This window comes from Diabrotica undecimpunctata, chromosome 1, assembly GCF_040954645.1.
Source record: "Diabrotica undecimpunctata isolate CICGRU chromosome 1, icDiaUnde3, whole genome shotgun sequence".
NCBI classification, from domain to species: Eukaryota; Metazoa; Arthropoda; class Insecta; order Coleoptera; family Chrysomelidae; genus Diabrotica; species Diabrotica undecimpunctata.
Window position 1 is genome coordinate 171,408,144 of NC_092803.1, and position 22,494 is coordinate 171,430,637.

Consider the following 22,494-nt stretch of genomic DNA (forward strand, 5'->3'; position numbering starts at 1 on the left):
GACAAATCACTTAAAATTGCCTCCCGTGCAGTCCTGTCAGCTTCTTCATTTCCTGTTATTCCGATGTGTGAGGGAACCCAGAAAAATTGGACGCTTCTTCCATGTTCATGAGCTTGGGAAAGCTGGTATTTTAGCAACTTTTCAAAAGGATAATTCGGAAACATGTGTTTTATGAGTTTAGAAAGCTAAGGGAATCTGTTATGATAAGGACTTTTGTGAGTGTAAGGGTAAACGGAAAAAAAATTGTTTTCTGAAGAAACGATTGATGCTCCCACTCCGTCTTCGGATTTAGATGCAAGTATAAGTTCTTTGGTTGTATTTGATGACTTTTCGTAAAATACATTTATGGCTTTTTGGACATGGATATAAATGGCTGTTAGGTTCTTCCCTCTAAAAAGTGTAACTAAATCATCTGCATATAGCCTAGCTTTTATAGGATGTTTGATTTTTGCCCTAATAGAGTTCATAGTTCTGAGAAGCTACAATTTTATTGATTTCTTATTGAGGAATATACGCCGTCTGTTCTGACTTGAAACTGGCTATTTTTTTAATAAGTTTGATATGTATTCGAGTATATTACCTCTAATTTACCATTCGCTAAGTGTTTTTAAAATCAAGTATTTTTATACTAAATCGTAGGCTTTTCTAATGCCGAATATTTCGATATAGTTTGTTTAATTGCAAAAGCCTCAGGTATTTTCGATTCTACATCATTAAGTTGTCTATAGTAGAACGATGTTTCCAGAATCCACTTTGTTCTAGTATAATTAATTTATTTGATTGCAGATACCACATGAGCCTGTTATTTATTATTTTCTCTAGCATTTTGCCCATACTACAAATAATAGATATTGGCCTACATGTTTTGGGATCTGATTTTCACTTACTTTGTTTAGAAATAGAAATTATTTACTATTTAAATGGGAATAAGCCACAATTAAAGGTTAAAATACGTTTATTGACGTTTCAATTTCCACTTCGGAAATCGTTCTCAAAATACAAACATGAGTTTAATGTTAAATAATGTTTGTATTTTGAGAACGATTTCCGAAGTGGAAGTTGAAACGTCAATAAACGTATTTTAACCTTTAATTGTGGCTTATTCCCATTTAAATAGTAATTAATTTAAAATGCCACAAGAAAATAGCTTCAGAACAATAATAATAGAAGTTATTATTGAATTTCTCCAGGATTTTGAAAAAAATTTTTTCGAGATTAGGTTGTAGATGCTAAGTAAGTGTTCTTTAGATTTGTAGGTGCGGGTTTTTAGGAAAATAGTGGTTATATTATCTGATCCAGAACACGAGTTCTTTCAGTTTTTGGTACATTTTCTTGATTTCTGTTGTTGTTTAAGAAATTTAGTAAACAGTTTGCACCGGTTGAATTTTTTTCATAAACTAATACCAGTGTGTTTGATATTTTTATCTGAGATTTATATTTGGTTCACTTATGCAGACGAAGCAATAATACTCTCTCAAAGTGAAGATGATTTACAACATATGCTGCACCAATTTAATATTACCGCCAGAAAATTTAACATGTTAATTTTCCCAAAAAAGACAAAATGCATGGTTAAAACAGCAAATTTACTAACATGTAAATTGGAGCTGGAAGACTAGATAGAAGAACAACTGATGGAGTTTAAATATCTAAGCATCACATTATCTAGCTACGGAAAGCTCGAAACTAAAGTGAAAGATCAAGTGAATAGAGCAAACAGATCCACACTTTGTCTGAATTAAACAATGTGGAGAAAAATTTATGGTAAGACACTATAGAACATAGTTAGAAGTACATATATGCGACTTAGATGAAAGGTGGAGAACATCAAGACCTGGGAAAGAAATAGAAGAGTAGAATGGAACGATCATATAAGCCGAATGACAACAAATAGAGTAGTGAAGACGGCAAGAGACGGTTCCCCAATAGTAAGACGATCAGTAGGAAGACCACGAAAACGATGAACGACGACTTACTGGAGGCACATTGAAAAACAGACAGAGTCATGTCTACATAAAAAGAAAAAGAAGAAGAATATTATTTTGCTTCAATAGATTTATTGACTTGTGTGATTTTGTACCAGATATTCTTTTTACTTTTTTCCATACAGTTGTCATTATAATAAAATTGTCAATTGTTAAAACGTACGTTATCCAAATTTCCGCTTTTTTTGAGAAATGTGTTATTTGTGTGATATACAGAGTGAGTCATAACTATCGGGACATAGACTAAGGACAGGTTATTTGGACCAAAATATGGCTATTGGGTCAAATATGCCTTAATAAAATGTTGCTGAGAAAAAAGATACAGGGTGTTAAAGTTAATTTTTGTTTTTCGTTTTTTGCTAATAGTTTCCCTGTATATTTATAAATTGCACAGTCATTTGCACAGTAAATTGTAAATCAAAATTGGCAAAGAGGCATAATCTTAGACAAAAAATAGTATTTTATTTACAATTCCACTATCAAATACCAAACTAATAAACAAAGTTGCAACTAACGTAAGGTTTCCGTTTTGACGATAATCAAAACTAAACACACTTTAACTTAAAAGAACTCACAAAAACTCAAACTAAATGTTCTACATGGTCTCCTCCAATTTCTATGCCTTTTCTAATTCTTTTTATAAAGGATTTTCGGACGTTAAAAAAATATTATTCTGTCCCCTTATAACATTAGCTGCATTTTGAATGTATCTCCAAAGTTCGTCTCGTGTATTAATTTCATTGGCATAAACTAAGGACTTCATATGTCCTCAAAAATAAAAATCTAGCGGGTTGTACTCAGGACTTCTTGGTGGCCATTGAAAATCACTGCCTCTGCCAATCCATCGTTGAGGAAATACGTCATTAAGATGATTTCTAACAGCTAATGAAAAATGAGGTGACGCTCCATCCTGCATAAACCACATTTTTCTTCTTACATCCAGTGACAGATCATCTAAAATATCGCTAAGAGTATTTTCCAAAAAGAATAAATAAGAATCTCCATTTAAATTCGGAGGAAAAACATAAGGCCCTAGTAGTTGGTCGCTATAATGCCACACCGAATATTCAATTTAAACTCATGCTGAAAATATCTAGCTTTAATAGCATGCGGGTTTTCTTCTTCCCAGTAATGACTATTTCGCCAATTAAAAAAAAGTGTCTGTCATTGCGAAGTTTATTCAGATACGTTGGCAAAACTGTAACGTCGTGGAAGATCTGTTGGAAGTAAATTTTGAACAGGAGTGAAGTGATAAGGATGGAGGTTCTCTTTTTTTAGAATTCTAACAATAGACGACTGACTTACTCCTGTTGCTGCTGATAGATGTCGTGAACTTATTTCAGGATTTTCATCTACTCGAACCAAAAGTTCATCTTCTTGATTAGGTGTGATTTGTTTCGGTCGACCACCCCGATTTTTAGTGTGAAATGACCCAGTTTCACCTAAACTACGATATATTCTTGCAAAAGTTTTGTGATTTGGTTGCCTTTTGTTTGCGTATAACATTCCATACCTTCTGGCTGCCGAGCGACCGCAAAAATTTTCTTGTGCGTATACGCAAATCATATCTCGCATTTCTGCATTAGTAAAATGATTGTGACGAGGCATTTCAATCAAAAATGATTACTTTAAAAAATGCAACATTACACTACACTGTCACATCAAAATAATTTACTCTGAACAAATGACTGTTTACCAACAACAATTATCTGACAGTCCAAAGCATACTTTTCATAAATGAAATAATATTTGAAATCCTTTTTTAAGACTCTAAGCAGTTCGACTGCGTTTTTATCGAAAACGGTTGAAATTATCATGTTTAAACAAGAGTACCAATTTTACGTAAAAATGATGTTACGTCATATTTTCTAATAAAAATTACTAAAAAGTTTCATCAGAAAAAGTTTAGACTCAATTTGATCATTAGGAATGATCCACGTGGCGCCCTCTATGACAAAACGTAAAATTGTAAATAAAATACTATTTCTTGTCTAAGATTATGCCTCTGTGCCAATTTTGATAGCAATTTATAAATATACAGGGAAACTATTAGCAAAAAACGAAAAACAAAAATTAACTTTAACACCCTGTATCTTTTTTCTCAGCAACATTTTATTAAGGCATATTTGGCCCAATAGCCACATTTTGGTCCAAATTACCTGTCCTTAGTCTATGTTCCAATAGTTATGACTCACCCTGTATATGGTCATATATCTAATATACGACCCGTATTTGTTTTCAAAGATGTTTGGAAAGCAATACTCTTAGTTAAGAAGGTAAATATTAGGTAAAAAATGATACCTCTCATTAGCAAACATAACGTGTTTCAGATTTGTTTGCCTTTCAGTAATTCCTTTGGGTATTTTTTTGATGGGCCACTCTGTATATAAAAAATAATTGTTTATACTATTAAGTTACACAGATAATGTTAGAGATATGTATATCCCGAATTCTATTTTTATACAGACATTTCCTTGGATCAATACACCCTTATTTTTAGTATATTAATAAGTTTTAGATTTCTCCGCACAGCTCATGTTCTCATTACCAAACAGACATATTTCGTTGCTATATATCCCCTAAATAATTTAATGGGTAGATAGGTCTATTTATGAAAGCTACAGCGCTAGAAACAATTTATCATTACCTCTATTTGCACTTGTCTAGTACATACAACTAAAAATGGATGACGAAAGTTATATATATTTAATGAATGTCATTTGCAGCATACAAACACTTCGCAATTCGTTTATTACAGACCTAATAAGTTCTCAAGAAACTCTTTGTTTCGACTGATGAATTATTTAGAAATCGACATTTATCATTTTCAGACAGTGCTCCATTTCCAGTTTCTGCTTGGGAGATGGTGACAAGTTGGATATTTTCGTGAAGAGAAAACTTAATAATTAAATTAGGATCAAATTAACTTAGTAGGCCAGACATATACTTTAAGACTTATACTGGGTGTTATATTACAAATAATTTTATAAAAACTTGAGCACATGCAAATAATCAAATGTTTATTTATTGATAACGAACGGGACAAACCCACTGTCAAAATTATGCAAGAATGTATTATTGAAGAATATATAATACCTAGAACTACAAATATAATAATCTGAATACAATTAATATTTGCATCCTAATTTATACAAAGTATCATTTTGCATTTTAATATTTCAGTATTTTAAATACTATCTAAAGCTATTGATACATAAGATAAACATATATCAGGACCTAACTGTTTAGCATGTATAAGAAGTAGGGCTGTACCTATATTTGACCATAATTACTTGAAGAACATGAAAAAGTTCATTCTGATGCAGTGAACAAGAAGGGATATAAGAACAAATTGGTTAAAGTAATTCAGGAGATTGGATTATTCCATTAATAAACTTAAAAATAAAGATCAACTCAAAGTTAACTCTTCTCATCAGAAGAGAATCTAGATTCAAGAAATTAATCATATATATAATCTACGCAATTTAAAAAGAACAATATATCAGGAATCTTTTTGAACTCTTTCTGACTTTTACTTTCACCCTGAAAAACTATCTGGCTAGAAGAAAAAATTTGCAAAAAGAAGAAAATAGAACAGCTGGAAAAGCGATTAAAAAAAATAAAAATAGCCTACAAAACAAAAAAATACAGAGAAACTAAAAAGAATAATTAAAAGTATTGCTAAAACAAAGAAGGTTTATTTCTAAGAGAAACCACAGAAAAATTCACCACAGATCAGCAGAGTACGTCTGTTAAATACAGAGCAACAAGAGGAACTAAGTTTGGATAAGTTTGGATTACAGGAAAAAATACCTCTTTATTGACCACACAAAAATATCAATTCAAAAATTAAGATATCAGAAAAGAATTGAAAAAGATGATCGTTATCGTCAATATCGTAATTTTGGGATAGAGCATAGTTAAGTACGTTTTATTGCATCTTTTGGTGCAGTTAAAGAAAACTGAACCTATAGTACTTATTTATTGGTTTAACTTACCCTCCCAACATAACATTGACCCCATGCACCGGACCGGGAGGTGTTCCTGGTGTGGGGTTCATGTTGGTGAAATTCAATCTCCCATCCTGTCGCACGGCTGACAAAATGGCAAGTTTTTTCATCGACGTCATGCACCTGAAAAAGAGTAGAAGATAGATATTAAATAAAATATTTTAATATTTATGTATTACTTATTTATTGCATATACAGTGGATGCAAAGAGTCAGTTAAATAATTATGATAGTAGATATTATTGTTTTTTTGGGCTTCTCCAGATAAAAAAAGAGCTCAGCTGTTAATGACTGTTATGACTGTTATTTAACACTAAAAATGTTTCTTGAAAATATAGGTCATTAAACATCGAATGCATGATTACATGATATATTTACCAACAATAAGTAAGTTATTGATAAACGTAAAAATTAGTTAAATTCTTTATTGTGGCTCTAATTTCGGTTTGCAACGGCCACAGCCTTGAAAATTTTGAAATATGTTATGAATTGACTATGTTTTGAATTGACATATTGAAATGTGAAATGGTATACTAACAAACGTTCCTTCTCCTTCTAGCAACATTTGCTATACTTAATTTTTTTATATGAGGTACCGTTTTTGTGCAAAAAATAGAACATCTTAATGCGTATTTTTAATTTTTTTACAAACATTAACAAAACATTATTCCACAACAATAACAGAAATAAACACTAATAAAAATTTTAAAATATGGACAAAGCTACAACAAATATTCAAAATAACCTCCCTTAGACGTGACACAAAATTCAACTCTTCGCCTCATTGATTTTCATATTTGCGTAAATATTCCTTGAGTATTTCTTATTGTCACACAGTCGGCTACAATTCTGATCCTCAGGTCATTAACATTATCGACAGGATTAAAATAAACCAAGGACTTAACAAAAGTTCAAATGCAATAATATGGAGAACTTAAATCTGGCGAGCGAGCAGGTCAATGTTTCGCTCGCTGCGAGCGAGCAGGTCACCTATTCAATGATTTGAAAATACTCTATCTAAATAATTATTGCTAAAATGGGCTAGAGCACTATTATGTGTAAACCATAAGTGTTGTCTCAGCTGTAGAGAAATTTGTAACTCTTCCTGTAGGAAACTATTGTGAAAGGAAATATGGACCAATTAAATGATTATCAATCACTCCAACTAACTAAAAACTGATTACGGAAATGCGCTCAAAAGATACCAGATGAATTTTTCTCAGCCCATGGTTGATTGTTATGGAAATTTCGTATAAAAACTTACGAATTTGATCGATTTGATGAAAAATCCATGGACAAAAAAGTAGGCGCGAAAAAACCTCGCAAGGTAGTAGATCTTGCACACGTTGGATATGAAACAGATACATTTGATATTCCTTAAGAATTTTCAATACTATTTGAATAATAAGTAAAGTTGTCTACATTCAATATGTTGTCTCAGATAACTCCGCAATTAAACCGAGAACTGCTTCTTCTAGTTTAGTCCAGTCGGAAATAGCACTTGACCATGCATGGCAAACTGCACCAAATTTGATTATTCCAACCTTTAACCGGTCAATTGTGGTGTAAATTTAAAATCGCGACTAAATTCCGCTGTTGCGTCAGCTGCCATCTTGATTTTAGAGGAGAACAGTTTTTGCTCAATATCTTTGTCATTTTTAACTTTTCGACAAAAATGGTACCAACTGAAATTGTTACAAATACAATTTCCTTCAATTTTCTTTACAAATTTTTTTGCGCTGTCGATATTTCCTAGTTAGGGGAAAAATAGTTAAAAGGGAGGGGAGAGCATAAGTATCGAATTATCTCATTTATCATTAATTTCATAATAAAATTTCAACAACCCGTATCTTGGACACGAAGAATTTGCAGACAGACTTTTATATAGCAAACTGTTTTTATTGTTTCATGCAGAATTACTCCCTGAAGTTTGTCGTACTTATTTACAAATACCCTGCATAATGGACTTTAACTTCGTTTTAAGTACTTAATAACAATATTTAATGTTTTACTTTAACAAAATTTTTATAAATAACATTTTACACATTTTGTCTCCCTTGATTTAAAATAACTCACCTATTATGTATGAGAATATTATGTACGGTTTATATTATTTAAATCACATATATCACTCTTAAACTTTATACACTGAAGGTTAATACTTAAGAACAAAGTTAAACAAATTAAACGTTTTCTACGAAAGTTTAAAAACAGTCGTTTGGTAGTGACGTCATTTCGCCTGACGCATTTAAACCTGGGATGAACTGCACCTACTGTTATAAATTATTAGTTTTTCTGATACAAAATCAATAGATGAAACATACGATGTGTATATTTCCGTACTTCAATATTTGTTACTATGATAGGAAAACTAGACTATAAGCGTAACGACCGATCGATTATTTTCCTATTTGTTGTGTTAAATACACTTTCAAGTTGATAACAAAATGCGATATTAATTTGTGTTTCCAACCTATACAGCAAACAGTAATTTAGAATTTACCTAACTTAAAATAAAGTAGGTATTTTTCATTTGGTGACGTTAATATAAAGCGATTCGGTGAATAAAATATAAAAATACTTGAAAATAATGTAAGTAGAATACAAACATTTTCAATTAATAGTAATGCGTCAATGTAAACTGTAATAATTTGGATCATTTTTACCTCAATATATATGTTTTGCTCGTTAATGGCAAAATGTGGATAAATAATTCCAAGCTTTGTTAACGCTGAGAATTACTATTTTATTCATTCATTTTATTGCCAAATCTATTTTATTTGTCATAATTTAAAATAATAATAATCTTAATTTAATATATCTGTATTTATTGTCTGCGTTTTATTGAGATTCGATATAGAGTTTTGTTTTTCTTTTTATATATCTTTTATACTTACATTTGATATCTTTTAGCTATTAACTTTTAGCTTTAAACACCAAACACGTTTTTTTAGTAATCTATAATACGTTTACGACTATTTAAGTACAGGCATTAAACGTTATTTGGAAGGGAGAATCACTTGTCTACCGATGATCATTATAAATTGTGTTGTTTTGTTTTGTGCTTTCAAATTAAGTTTACCTGTAGACTCTTGCATAGTACTGGATGAATTTTTTATTTAGAGTATGGCATTTCGACAAATCTACAATATCACAATAAACGTTAAAATTGATTCGATATAAAAATACTTAAATCATGCCCAGTTTCTAGACAAACGTCGAGGTTGTATATATAGTTAACCGACTCGATCGTTGCAAACAGGAAGTCTTGTGAACTGTCCTCGTAGGCTTGCTGGTGGCACTCTTCCGTTATGTGCTTGGTAGATTGGCTGCACATACTGATGTGCAGATGCATGACGGTGATGGTAGCTTGCCCTATTTTTGCAACATATGTGGTTACTGTGATGCAAGGTATGGCTGTATTTGGTTGAGCTGCCGACCATTCATGGATCCATTTGGTGATCATGTTGAACCCTCTGACTGCAGCTGATTCTTCAGTTTGTATTGGTGATTTTCTGGAGCGCAGTCGACTTTTGGTTGCATCTTCCATATAGTTATGAATCGGCAGCACCGTGTTGCTAAGGATCTTGGTATATTCTTTGGTAAGCAGATTGAGTCGGCGAAGATGTAGTGGTGGAATCTCGCTCAGCACTGGTAGCCAATGTGTTGGTGTAGTTTTGATTACTCCAGCGATCATTCTTATAGTGTTATTTAGCTGGACATCTATCTTTTTAACGTGAGCGAGATTTGTGTAGATGGAGTGTAGATTTGATTACTCCAGCGATTATTCTTATGGTGTTATTAGCTGGACATCTATCTTTTTAACGTGAGCACTGTTGATCCATATTGGCGCGCAGTATTCAGCTACGGAATAAACAAAAGCTAAGCCTGAAGACCTGAGTATGGATGCCGATGCCCCCCATGTTGTGCCTTCTTCTGAATGATGTTATTTCTGGTTTTTAGCTTCTCGGCAACTGTACCTGAATGTTCTCTAAAGCTTAACGTTCTGTCCAAGGCTACGCCTAGATATTTTGGATATTTATTGTGGTTCAGTTGTGTGTTATCAATGTTTCCATTTTTGAAAGTAATTTCCCGTAACCGTTAGGTCTTCCGTAAGAATCTCTTCAGCTTCTTCTATTGACTTTGTTTGGGTTAATAAAGCCCAGTCATCAGCATAGCCAAATTTTGTTGATGTTTTTGTCGGCATATCGGCGATGTAAAGACTAAAAAGCAGTGGTGCAAGTACCGAGCCTTGTGGCAGACCATTTGTGAATTTTCTGTGGGTGCTTTATATTGCATAAAAAGCATATTTTTTAATGATATACTGTTTTCTCTCTTTCTTTCTCTCTTTTTCTTTTCTCTACTTACAATTTATGTATTGGTAGTAAATAATTTTTAAAAGGGAATATCGTTGGTATATAATTGGTCATTAATCATCATTAGCCATTGCCATCGCCATCAATTGCGTTGCATCCAATCTTGACCACCTTAAATTCAGTTGTGCTGGATGCTCTTGATATCGTCTGACCACCTCGTTGGAGGACGTCCTCTATTATGATAAGTATCGTATCTAGGTCTCCATTCTAAAGATTTCTTGGTCCTTTTTCTATCTCTGACTCTGACAACATGTCCTGCCCAGTTCTATTTCAGCGTTGTAATTCCTTTAATTGCGTCCGTAAGAAAAGTTTTTCTTCTATTTGATTTGAAACTCTGTCTCTTAGGGATATATTCAACATTGGCCTCCCCATTGCTCTCTGTACCACGTGTATCTTATTGATTACTTTTCTGGTAAGAGTCAATGGTTATCAAATTTACGTCTCTCATTCGTCACATCCATTATCTTATCAGACATCCATTTTTTCTTCCCTTGTCTATCATAGTTTAATATAGTCACGCACGTTAATTGTATTGCTTTCCTCGATCGGTCCTATCTCTCTGTTACAACAAAGACTTTTATATTATTTAAATACAGCCGGCAAACTGCATTTCTTTGCTGATATTTTTATTTCTCCATATTGTTTTATTCAGGCAACCTGCGGCTCTATTTGCTCTATTCACTTGATCTTTCACTTCAGTTTCGAGCTTTCCGTAGCTAGATAATCTGGTGCCTAGATAATTAAACTCAATCACTTGTTCTATTATCTGACCTTCCAGTTCCAATTTACATCTTAGTAAATTTGCTGTTGTAACCATACATCTTTTTTTGGGAAAATTAGTATGTTCAATTTTCTGACGGTTATAACTAAATTGGTGCAGCATACGTTGTAAATCGTCTTCACTTTAAGAGAGTAGTATTGCATCGTCTGCATAGCAGATTATTTTGTGTTGTTTTTTCCTATTTCGTTACCTTTTTTTAGTTCTTACTTTTTTATTACTTTATCCATAATCAGGTTGAACAATAGAGGACTCAGGGAATCTCCCTGTCTTATCCCATTGCCAGCTTCAGTAGGGTCGGTTAGTTCTTCTTCTACTTTTACTTTTATTGTGTTGTTTTGGTAGATATTTTCGATTGTTTTGATTATTCCTAGAGGTACCTCTCTTAAGATTAAGTAAGTGATTGTAATCCTATCAATACGATTACACTATGTGAATTTTTAATTTTTGTAACCAATTCTTTGTAATACTGGTAGCTGTAATTATCAACATCGTATTACTGCTCATGTCACATTTTACATTATTATCTAATTTCACTTAACATAAAAGGTCATTTTTTGGCCTTCTCTTTTATTTTAGAGATCTTCACTAATTCTTCGAAAAGAGTACACCTCTTGCAGATTTGGAGTGATGCTATTTTATAAATACAAAACAAAATGTTTCCGCTAATATATGGAATAGTTAACATAACGTCTTGCTTCTCTTATCTGACTTAGATCTTTAACAGTTACAGTGTGAAAAAGATTCCACCCCTTTTCATTGCTCTATCACTGTATATATATATATATATATATATATATATATATATATATATAATTGTTTGAATCATTAATTAATGGATCTTATAATTTTATCACTCTTTGATTAAACTTGATTCTAAATGTTTTATTGTTTCACTGTACGCTGCTGAATACACGCTGCTTAAACTTTGTTGAAGATGAAATATTTAAAATTTTATTATCGGAAACTTGGTTCCTTATGTCACATAGCCTTTTACGATTTTGTGTTATTGATTTCTCGTAATAAAAAATTACTCTTTTACGAAATCAAAAATTTATTTTATACTAGGAATACGATGGCAATAAATTTTTCGATTGCGAGGACAAATGTGATCCCTTTATACCCTCCTAAAGTCTAGCTTATCATTTCATTACATAATAATAAGAGCAGATGTCTTAGCTAGGATTTGACCTGTCATTCGATTTTCTACACATGCTGGCTATATTTTTACTTTATTGCATTGCTTTTGTATAGACAACGGTGCAGTTATAACTATTATTGAGGTGTTTGTTTTTACAGACAGAAATGTACAATATTATTGTATTGATCTTTGAATGTCTTTAAAAATTAGAACTTAAACTTCTTAATAAAGAACCAGTATTAAGTGTTGACCATGAAGGAAGAACAAGAATGTTAATTTTTTTTATATTTTGCATATTCTATTAGTAAAAACTGAGTTCAAAAGGAAATGAATTGTTGTAATACCTATGATATTTTCTGAAATGAATAGTCAGTGTCAAGTTGATGCAAGGCATGCAATCCGAAGCTGATGGACCATTTCGTTTTATCTTTATATATCAAGATGACCTTACAAAATTAATTGTATATACATCAATCTAGATTGATGTCCCTGCGCCGTTCCGTTTGGTGCTAATATAGTTCTGAGATAGTCTTGTTCGTCAACTTTAGTTTTTTCTTAAAATTTCGATCATCTTTTGATGATTAATGTTTTTCCAACAATCTAGAAAACTTGTATATACATCAATCTAAATTCATATCTCTGAGACGTTGTGTTAACTCATTTGCATAAATGCTTCAGACTTTAAAGGTTTCAGTAAATACTCTTAAAACTGTTATGATATTCTTCTTCTTATTGTACCGTCTTCTAGCGAAGGTTTGCGGTTACTTTTTTAAACGCTTCCGTTATCTTTTGCAACGTGAAATATCTGTTCAACACGGAGGTTAATCCAATCTCTGATATTCCTCAGCCAAGATTTCTTATTTTTTCGCAAGCCTTCTTTCTACTCTTCCTTGCATGATGACGATAATGATATATTCATAGAAAATTAATAATTAATATGATTCCGAGTATGTACCTTAACGAGGCAACATCGTATTAGTGTTTTGCTCCTAGTTGTAGTGTTTTTTGTGAAACCTAACAATTACTTTTAAATATTAGTAAGACCAGAGTTTACCGTATGTATTCAGAAGCCTAATTGCATGTTTTTTTTTGGAGCGACTAGATAATTAGCAAATTAATAATTTTTTAAAAAACTGGGCCAGCTACCAGTAGCGTAGGCCTACCTAATATGTATTTTTGGAAGAAAATACATAAAACCTAACTAAATTTAACAATTTTGAAAACGATTTCCGAAGTGGAAATTGAAACGTCAATAAACGTATTTTAACCTTTAATTGTGGTTTATTCCCATTTAAATAGTAATTAATTTAAAATGCTACAAGAAAATAGCTTCAGAACAATATTAAATTTAACAAATAATTAAATTTTTCGTCTACCTTTGACTACAAGGGTACCGATAACAAATACAGTTCTCACATCAGATCCTCACAGTTCACAACTTTTCATGTCTCAAAATATTCAGCATAATTCTACTTCAACTTCCTCATATTCAACTGCAACGAAATCAACTCCTAGATCAACTTCTCCAAAGAGGGATCAAGCCATAGTATTGCATGCCGATGAAAATACAAAATTGTTCGATTACGTCAAGGCAGTAGGTGAGGCTATTGGTCCCAAACAAATCCTATTCGCATCTAGAATATCTAATAACAGAATTTGTATATATTTAACTAATTCAGAACTCGTCGATAAGCTTCTAGAATCTCATCCAATTTTGACAGTAGGACAGACAGTAGACAGACAAGGAAAGCAAAAAAGAATCCTGGAAAAAATTCGTTAACAACATAACTTCAGATACCCCTCTTACCCCAGTGTAGACAAAAATTAAACAAATGCGAGGTTTCTGATGGATATATGGATATTTGATGTCTTCTGAAAACCATCCTCGCTGTGAACATTGTAATGAGTCCTCAACAGTCCGGCACACATTACTAAAATGTGTCCACTACAAACCTCAAAGAGACTACTACAACTTTCAAAATAAGTTAAGTGATCTACTCGGTTCTACCAACATGTACAATGCCATAATTCGTTTCCTTAAAGACTGTCACCTTTACTACTTAGTGTAATTATATTAAGATGTTTTTAATGTATCCTAACTTGTGTGTAAACAGATTGTATATGTATGTAAACGTAAAGATATTGTAATAAACTTGTACCAGTGTCAATGGCCCATAGTTACCGAGACACTTTAATTTAAAATAAAAAAATTTAATATTTTAGTTATGAATTTTATTCTCACGTTTACGATGAATCCAATTTTGACAATTCACCGAAAAACCATCAAATTACACAGTTACATTTTATTAAGGTCACCTGCTTTAAAAATTTGCTGAGCTTATTAATCTTTACCAGTGAAAAATTAATTATTTTTTATTAAACCAACCGAAAGTTGTGCACGTCTCGGTTTTATCTATGCTTTTGAAATGTCCAAAACCGCAGACAACATGCAGCTGCAGTTGTAATTGTTAGAAATAAGCTTGGGAATAATTATCTCCATCGTGACAGGTCGTGAAAATGTCCAAAACAGAAATGTATAGTTTCTAAGCCACCTGATTTATTTTCGAAGGTACAAGGTTAAATAGAAATACAAGTGTGGATATACAAATAAAAGGGGTTTTGTGATAACTCCATTTCAATTAAAAGTTTGTAAAATTATATTATCTTTTATGTTGACATGTTTTGTTAATAGTTTTTGTTTTTTGTTGACAAACACATACTCACTGCCTGTTTTTAATCAGTTCGTTAATTAGCAGCATTATTATCTATTTTTATCGACTATTTTACATATTTTACTTTAGTATTATAGTAATATAAAATGTAATACCGGCCATATAATCGACAGCATATCAGTTAAAAAGATTAAAATATGATAATTAATTATGGTCTAGACAACCAGAAATGATAATATCATTTCTGGTGGTCTATTTATTTCATCAGAATTAGACTTATCCTGATGTTACGTAGAAAGGACATGGACCAGTTTGTTTTTTTTTAATGCGTAGGATACCATGTCAACTTTTTCCGAAAAGGCAAATTCATACGAGAAAACGGACGTGTACGAACTCATCACTATATAGCCCCCCATAAAATTATTAGACCCTCGGAGATATAGTAAACTGATCACCGGCATCCTTTGGAGATTGGTAAACTCATCACCGCAGATAGGTAAACTCATCACCGGGATTTTTGCCCGGTTTCTAATGCGAAAGATTGCCTCTTACCTGTTATACTTCTCGTTTATGTGATAATTTAATAAATTCAGAAATTATTTTAAGCACATTGCTTTAAAATTTAACTCAGATATTAATATGTCTCACGGTGTGACCTATTAGACGTATCTGCCAATTTAAATGGTTTTGAGATCTAAAAATTTAGTTGCATAGGATTTCGATAGTGAACTTTAAAATGAAAATATTTGTCAATATGTGCTATTTTTGTTTGTATCGGAGGTAGTCCTTAACTTTGTTATTTGATTTTCATTGCATTTTATATTTCTTATTGAATTCTCGAGATAATTTGTTAAGCATACATTCGGTCTAAATCTTACCGTTTTGGCGTTATTTGACTATCTTAAAAATAATAGACGATTTTGGACAGTTAGTAAATATATAAAATATTTAAAAAATAGGAAAAGCTGAAAACTTGAGTGTGCTATTAGTGCATAGAAGTCGAAGGAAAATTTAATTTTTGACACGTGCAAAGCTTTACATTTTATTTTGAGAAAATTTGAGAAAATTTTTAAATTTAAAGTAATTATCAATGCATTTATTGTGACAGAATGCATCAAAATGCTTAAGTACAGTTTCCTGTACTTTATCTTTTAATGACTTGTACAAAGATCCCTCAACTACAGTGCTTTTAAAAGCAATTTTTTTACATTTTTTGGTTAGTTTTCGCCATTATTTGTAGGAGTCAGATGAATTGTTCATTTCATTTTATAAACAACTAACCTCAATTATTAGTGTAAGATACAAAATATTCAGTGTAAGATATTATTCTGTAATTTGTATTAATTTTGTTTATTGTAGCCCCCTGAATGCAAATAAAGATTTGCAAAAGCTTGGTAGACTAAAAAAAGTACTTCTTTGTCCTATCTTCGGCTGCACACCCAAATAGTCGTGTTTTGTAGTCTAACTGATCAGCGTTGACTACAAACGTTTATCGCGTTTTCAGTATATATATATATATATATATATATATATATATATATATATATATATATATTATATATATATATATATATATATATATATATATATATATATATATATATATATAGGGAGTCCAATAAGTCGGTACCATATGGAAAAAATTTTTATTTTTAGTTTTATGAAAAAAATTTATTCTCTAGTTCTGAAGGATCGAGAACTTCAATCATCAGAATCAGATATTAGTATTCTTCAGTCATTTAGGCGGTTCGTTAAATAACATGAATTTTATTAAGACTTGAGAATATCCACAATTCATTTTAATCCAAAAATTTAATATCTGATCATTGTATTCTAGGTTTTAGATCAATCAAAAGTTTTTATGTAACATAATTATTTTATATAACAAAATTCATAAAATTTAAAATAAAAAGGTTTCACATCTGGTGACGACGTAATTGGATACCCTATATATATATATATATATATATATATATATATATATATATATATATATATATATATATATATATATATATATATAAATATAAATATATATATATATATATATATATACATAACAATGTGATTTTAACAATTTAATTAGAAATCCCAAAATGTAATATCAGAAAAGGTAATTTACAGCAACAAAGTAATATTATGCCTTGCCTACAAAAAACATCTTAAACAGTTAACTTAAAGAACTTAATTACGCTGATTTTTTTCTGTTTGATTAGGATGATTCGCAAAAACCAGTGCGAAACAACTAAACAAAAACGGTATAAAATTTCTACTCACCAGTTGTATGACATTTAGCCTTTACACCCTTCCGTCGCACAAGTCCACAAAAGGCAATTTGATTTTTTTAGAGTCTTTCGCAATTGAAATTTGAAATTATTGATAACCATAATTTTTTGTCCGCGTTCGCTCAGAACGTAATCAATTAGCAGTTCACTATCCATGTTGAAGAAACAAGGGCAAATGAAGAGAAATTTTTCTTTTCGCATGATTTTAGGTAGCTATTAATAGAATTTTGTGGAATTCTAAAATAAGAACCAATAAAATGCAGTTGCATTTAAGATATCTGGATTTGGATTATTCTGTGAAATTACCAGAAACTAGCCGTTTGCAAGGATTTTATGATCTATACCTGATCCGGGGTGCAGGTACGCCAGTGATCAGTTTACCGATCTCTTAGGGTCTATTTTGAAAACCCTACTTTTATGGCGGTGATGAGTTTGTAGTATGTACGAGGGTATTTATGGTAATTGGTGATGAGTTTACGTGTACCCGAGAAAACAGCTCGGTATTTAGAACTGTTTAGTTCCATTCGAGTATCGGGCTTTTTTTTGCGAACAGTTCCAAGCAGGCTTAGGTTTTTGGTCAAAAAAAAATTGGCCAAAGCTTGAGACATAAAGAAATTATCTGTACTGTTTTAATAAAAGCTGCTCGACCAGTGCGATATAAAGGAGATGCTAAATCAGTTACTACTCTGAAACTTGATTTTTTTTCAGTTTGTGCTCCTGGTTGCTTGCCTATGTAAATATTTTGTTTACAAATATCTTAGCTTCTACAGTCCAATTTTCTTTTATTAACAATTTATATGAACAGAAAACAAACACTGTTTTTAATTTCCACTCTATTTATTCGTTGACAGTTGACGTGTAAATACGTAAATACAAAATGATGGAAATTAAAACTCATATTCATTTTAGTTATAATATAATATGTATTATAACTATTATGTATAAAATTATTTACAATAATGTTTGCATCCAAAAAAAAAAGAAAACATAAAATAATTAAGCACAGTTGTCGTTGTATTTTAAACACATATTTTTATGCATTTATAAGTAAATGTTTTGTTTATCGCTTTTATCGTTTTTCCGTAGATAACAAAAAATTATAAAAGTGACATTTTATGTTTGTTTCAGGTGAGTTACATTCCAGCAGTACACATTCAGTTGTAAGTAAATTAAAGTGATACTATTACTTAATCAGCTTAAGTGTTCATTACTAATAAAACAAATAAATTTTTTTAATGTTAATAATATTTTCTTATGTTTATTAATATTTTCTCGTATTAAAACAAAAATGGTGCCAAATTTACCTAAACATTAGTCGTATAATAAAGAGGTAGTTAAAATTCCTTGGTTAATTATTAAATCGATTGCAGTTTTTGGACCTTCCCATTTTTAAGAATCATCGAAAAAATCTTACATATTTTAAAGCCACTCATCAGTTTCTCATGGCTCTCATGTACCTACATTGTTTGTACCTGAATTCTCATAACCAAAAGTTCTATTTGTCTAAGAACAAAAGTGTATTTTCAGAGTATTTTTTGACGCTGAATCCAAATCCGTTAAGATTTTTTCCTACAACGTACAGTGTTTTTGCTACAGATATTGCATAAATAGGCATTACATTTAGAAATGTGGACGAAGGTTTTATCATCTGGTGATGAAATTTTGGTGACTTTATAATTATTTCAAAGTAATGATAAAGTACCTATTACGTACTTTACGAGAAAAACAACCGGTTAATTTGTGGAGATTTCAAAATTGTCGGTATTCTCTCAAGTTTGCAAGGTAGATTTACTAAAAACGTTTGTTTTCTTTGCAAATGGGATAGCAGAGATGGGTCCAATTACCACACAGTGAAATCTTGGAAAACAAGAACCCAGTTCATCCACATCAGGCTCAAAGAATGTCATAAACAGTACATTATTAAACCTAAAACATCTACATATTAAACTGGGTTTAATGGAACAATTCGTGAAAGCTTTGATATGGATAAACCATGTTTCCAGTATTTAAGTAGGAAGTTTCCCAAAATAATTACTGAGAAAATAAAAGCTGGATTTTTTGTGAGGTCTCAATCTCACCAACTAATGATCGACACTGACTTTGAAAACATGCACGGAGGTGCTTCAAATCAGCTGTTAAGGGGTTTCTTGGAAAACAAGAACCCAGTTCATCCACATCAGGCTCAAAGAATGTCATAAACAGTACATTATTAAACCTAAAACATCTACATATTAAACTGGGTTTAACGGAACAATTCGTGAAAGCTTTGATATGGATAAACCATGTTTCCAGTATTTAAGTAGGAAGTTTCCCAAAATAATTACTGAGAAAATAAAAGCTGGATTTTTTGTGAGGTCTCAATCTCACCAACTAATGATCGACACTGACTTTGAAAAAATGCACGGAGGTGCTTCAAATCAGCTGTTAAGGGGTTTCTTGGAAACCAAAAAAAAATCCCAATTACAAAGAAGTAAATGGCTTTTTAAAAAGTTTACAAAACCTATTTCGATAATTTGGGAGATTAAAGCAAAGAACAGGGAAAAAGGTTCTATCAAAATATTAATTTAATGAAGCAACGTTATTAAGGCAGATGGAAGGCAGCCACTACCTCTGGAACCTCAAGAGAGACTATAATCCAGAGGAATCTACATCTTGGATTTCAAGAGGGAGGAAGTTTTTTTTACTTAGTGATAATAGCAAGTAATATTACATTTATTTGTGTAATGGTTGTTGAGAATTAAAATAGATGAAAAGTTTGCCAATGTAAGCCAATACTAGTATAATATGGGAAATGAGTCAGTACTCACAATCTTAAACAGTTTTTATTTAATACATTTGGTAAATTTTGGGTTACCGGTTTCAAGGCTTACAATATTTTTTGCCACATCATCAGGCCTCAGTAATTTATTTTTATTGGTATTAAAAACTAAAAGATGTCAGATACAGAAAGAATGCTGTATACATGCAACTATACAGCTCTATAAACTAAGGTACTTCTGAGAATCACCTTCCCCCTTAAGGAATACATTCACTCGCACTGAATTTCAAGATAATCTTCACTTCAAAACTAAATAGCAATATGTTATTATTATTTTTTATTTATATTATATATTTTGTCTTCAGATGTTGTGTCAAGATGTATAAATTAATTTAATTAAATAAAAATTTTTTGGACGGCACAAATATTAAAACACAAACACAATATGTTAAAATTTTAACTGCTTTTATAGTGTCATATTAGTGAGGTTGCCTAATGTGAGACTATAAAGGCTGTGTTAAAAATCTGTACCCGTCCAATATAGCAACAGTACGAGTAGATCAGAAGTTCTCATACCAATTTAAGACCAAAAAAAATGTTAGACAAGGATGCGTGTGGTCACCTGACTTATTTAACATTTATGGGATTCATGTCATGAGGATGGTTTTATATGAATGGCTGGTGGCGTAACGGTGGCTGGTAGGAAAATCTCCAATTTAAGATTTGCTGATGACACTACACTTATAGCAGCAAATGAGCATGAAATGTTTAACCTCCTGCGAATAGTTGAGTACGAATGCAATAAAGTTGGTTTGAAAATCAATAAAGCTAAGACAAAAATAATGTTGTTAACATGTTGTAGGAATACCAGATAGTGGACAGTTTTGTCTATCTCGGGTCTAATATAACTAATAATGGTAACTGTGAAACAGAAGTTCCGTGGCGTATTGGTATGGCAAAAAATGCGATAAGTCGCATAACTAAATTTTACATAAAACTCGAATGGTGCTCGAGAAGAATTCTGCGCATACCTTGGACAGCTCATAGGACAAACGTTTTCATTCTAAACCAAATCGAGATTAAAAAAAGGCTATCCACAATAAATCTGCAACGTATTCTGCATTTTTTCGGTCACGTGAGAGAGAGAGAGAGAGAGAGAGAGAGAGAGAGAGAGAGAGAGAGAGAGAGAGAGAGAGAGAGAGAGAGCGAGAGAGAGATAGTTGCAGTCATCCAAGAGTATGATGTTATAAATTGTATTAAAGTGGTTTTTATTTGTTGCATTATTTTTCAGGCCTAGTTTTACTACGTCAAAGTGATAATTCAGGATAAAAAAAATTAGTTGTCATATTAACAAAAATAAGTGTGAAATATATTTGAAAACGGGTCTTAAAAAAGTACCACTACTTTAAGTGTACGAAAATATGCATACAGGCCATTCACGTTTCAATTTTTAGTTGGACTAGTGGTCCAACTTCCTCAGTTAGATCTGAAATCGGACCGTGAGTGGGCTGGTTGGATTAGTTGGACAACTATGTAGTGGTACGAGTCGGAACATCTAGAGGGACGACTTGAAGATCCGACTTCCGACTGGCGACGAAGTCGGAGCGTGAATGGTGAAGTTGGAAGCCGGATCATAGGTCGGATCGAAAATTTCCTGTCATTTGACCTGTGGCACCTGTTACGTATGAGATTTCTATAATCACTTTACGCAAAGATCCCTAGTTCGCAAATATTTAATAAAAAATAAACTTTTAATTGCACAGAAATTACCCCTATTAAAATACACGATTCTTCATTATCATCTACTTTTTGTTAGGGCAAATCATTTTCCTTTCTGTAGATCTATTTTGGACACTCCCACACAGGTACAATTATCAACAGTCCGGATTAGCTACAGAAGAATTTAACAAACAACGAAAATTTAATCATAGTTGTACTGAAATTAGAAGAAACTGTTCTTTATATTGTCCTGAAGTTTTTTCTTGTGGCAAATTATGCAAATTTACTATTTTAATTGGAAATAAGCATGAATATTAGTTGGAAATTAAATTTATTTGACGTTTTGACTTCAATTTCGGAAACGATTTTCAAAGTGGAAGTCCAAACGTTAAATACATTTAATTTCTAACTCATACTGTGGCTTATTCCTAATTAAAATAGTAAATTAACTACAAGATCACTTTGTAACTAATATTTTCTCCCTGTATACAATTTGTTTACAACATCAGCTCTAAACAATATCTCAATTGGTGCTGTCTGTCCGACATCGCTGAACAAAGATCCCTAGTTCGCAAATAAATAATAGAAAATAACTTTCAATTGCACGAAAAATTATTATAGCTTTGCAAGTTTCTGGTATCACCTTTCCCAATAGTTGTGGAGATATTTTACTGCTGAACTTCAGATCCTCAAATGACCTTCCAGTGGCCAGAAAGCGTAAAGTTGCTACAAGACGTTGTTCAGTACTGACACATTCACGCATGACAGCAA

The 22,494-nt window shown here is 31.7% G+C and overlaps 2 protein-coding genes across 18 annotated transcripts in view; one reads left to right on the forward strand and one right to left on the reverse strand.

The window, feature by feature from the left end:
- Positions 1-22,494, forward strand: part of fdl (beta acetylhexosaminidase fused lobes) — a 300,470-nt gene that overhangs the window by 141,776 nt on the left and 136,200 nt on the right. For 5 of the 14 annotated variants that reach the window (XM_072520546.1, XM_072520540.1, XM_072520539.1 and 2 more), the window contains exon 2: positions 18,375-18,406. The exons of 7 other annotated variants lie outside the window; for them this stretch is intronic. Coding sequence is in view for 2 of the 7 variants with exons in the window: in XM_072520540.1 (XP_072376641.1) it covers positions 18,375-18,406 (32 nt within the window). In the remaining 5 variants the exon portion in view is untranslated. Of the gene's footprint in view, positions 1-8,467; positions 8,587-18,374; positions 18,407-22,494 lie in introns of those variants that run through there. 2 more of the 14 variants (XM_072520548.1, XM_072520551.1) reach the window with 2 other exon arrangements.
- Positions 1-22,494, reverse strand: part of s-cup (spermiogenesis-related protein stanley-cup) — a 99,740-nt gene that overhangs the window by 40,145 nt on the left and 37,101 nt on the right. The window contains exons 1-2 of one of the 4 annotated variants that reach the window (XR_011949818.1): positions 8,892-8,968; positions 5,984-6,118 (exon numbers count right to left, since the gene is read on the reverse strand). Coding sequence is in view for 3 of the 4 variants with exons in the window: in XM_072520558.1 (XP_072376659.1) it covers positions 5,984-6,118; positions 8,892-8,893 (137 nt within the window). In the remaining variant the exon portion in view is untranslated. Of the gene's footprint in view, positions 1-5,983; positions 6,119-8,070; positions 8,343-8,891; positions 8,969-22,494 lie in introns of those variants that run through there. The other 3 variants (XM_072520558.1, XM_072520560.1, XM_072520559.1) reach the window with 3 other exon arrangements.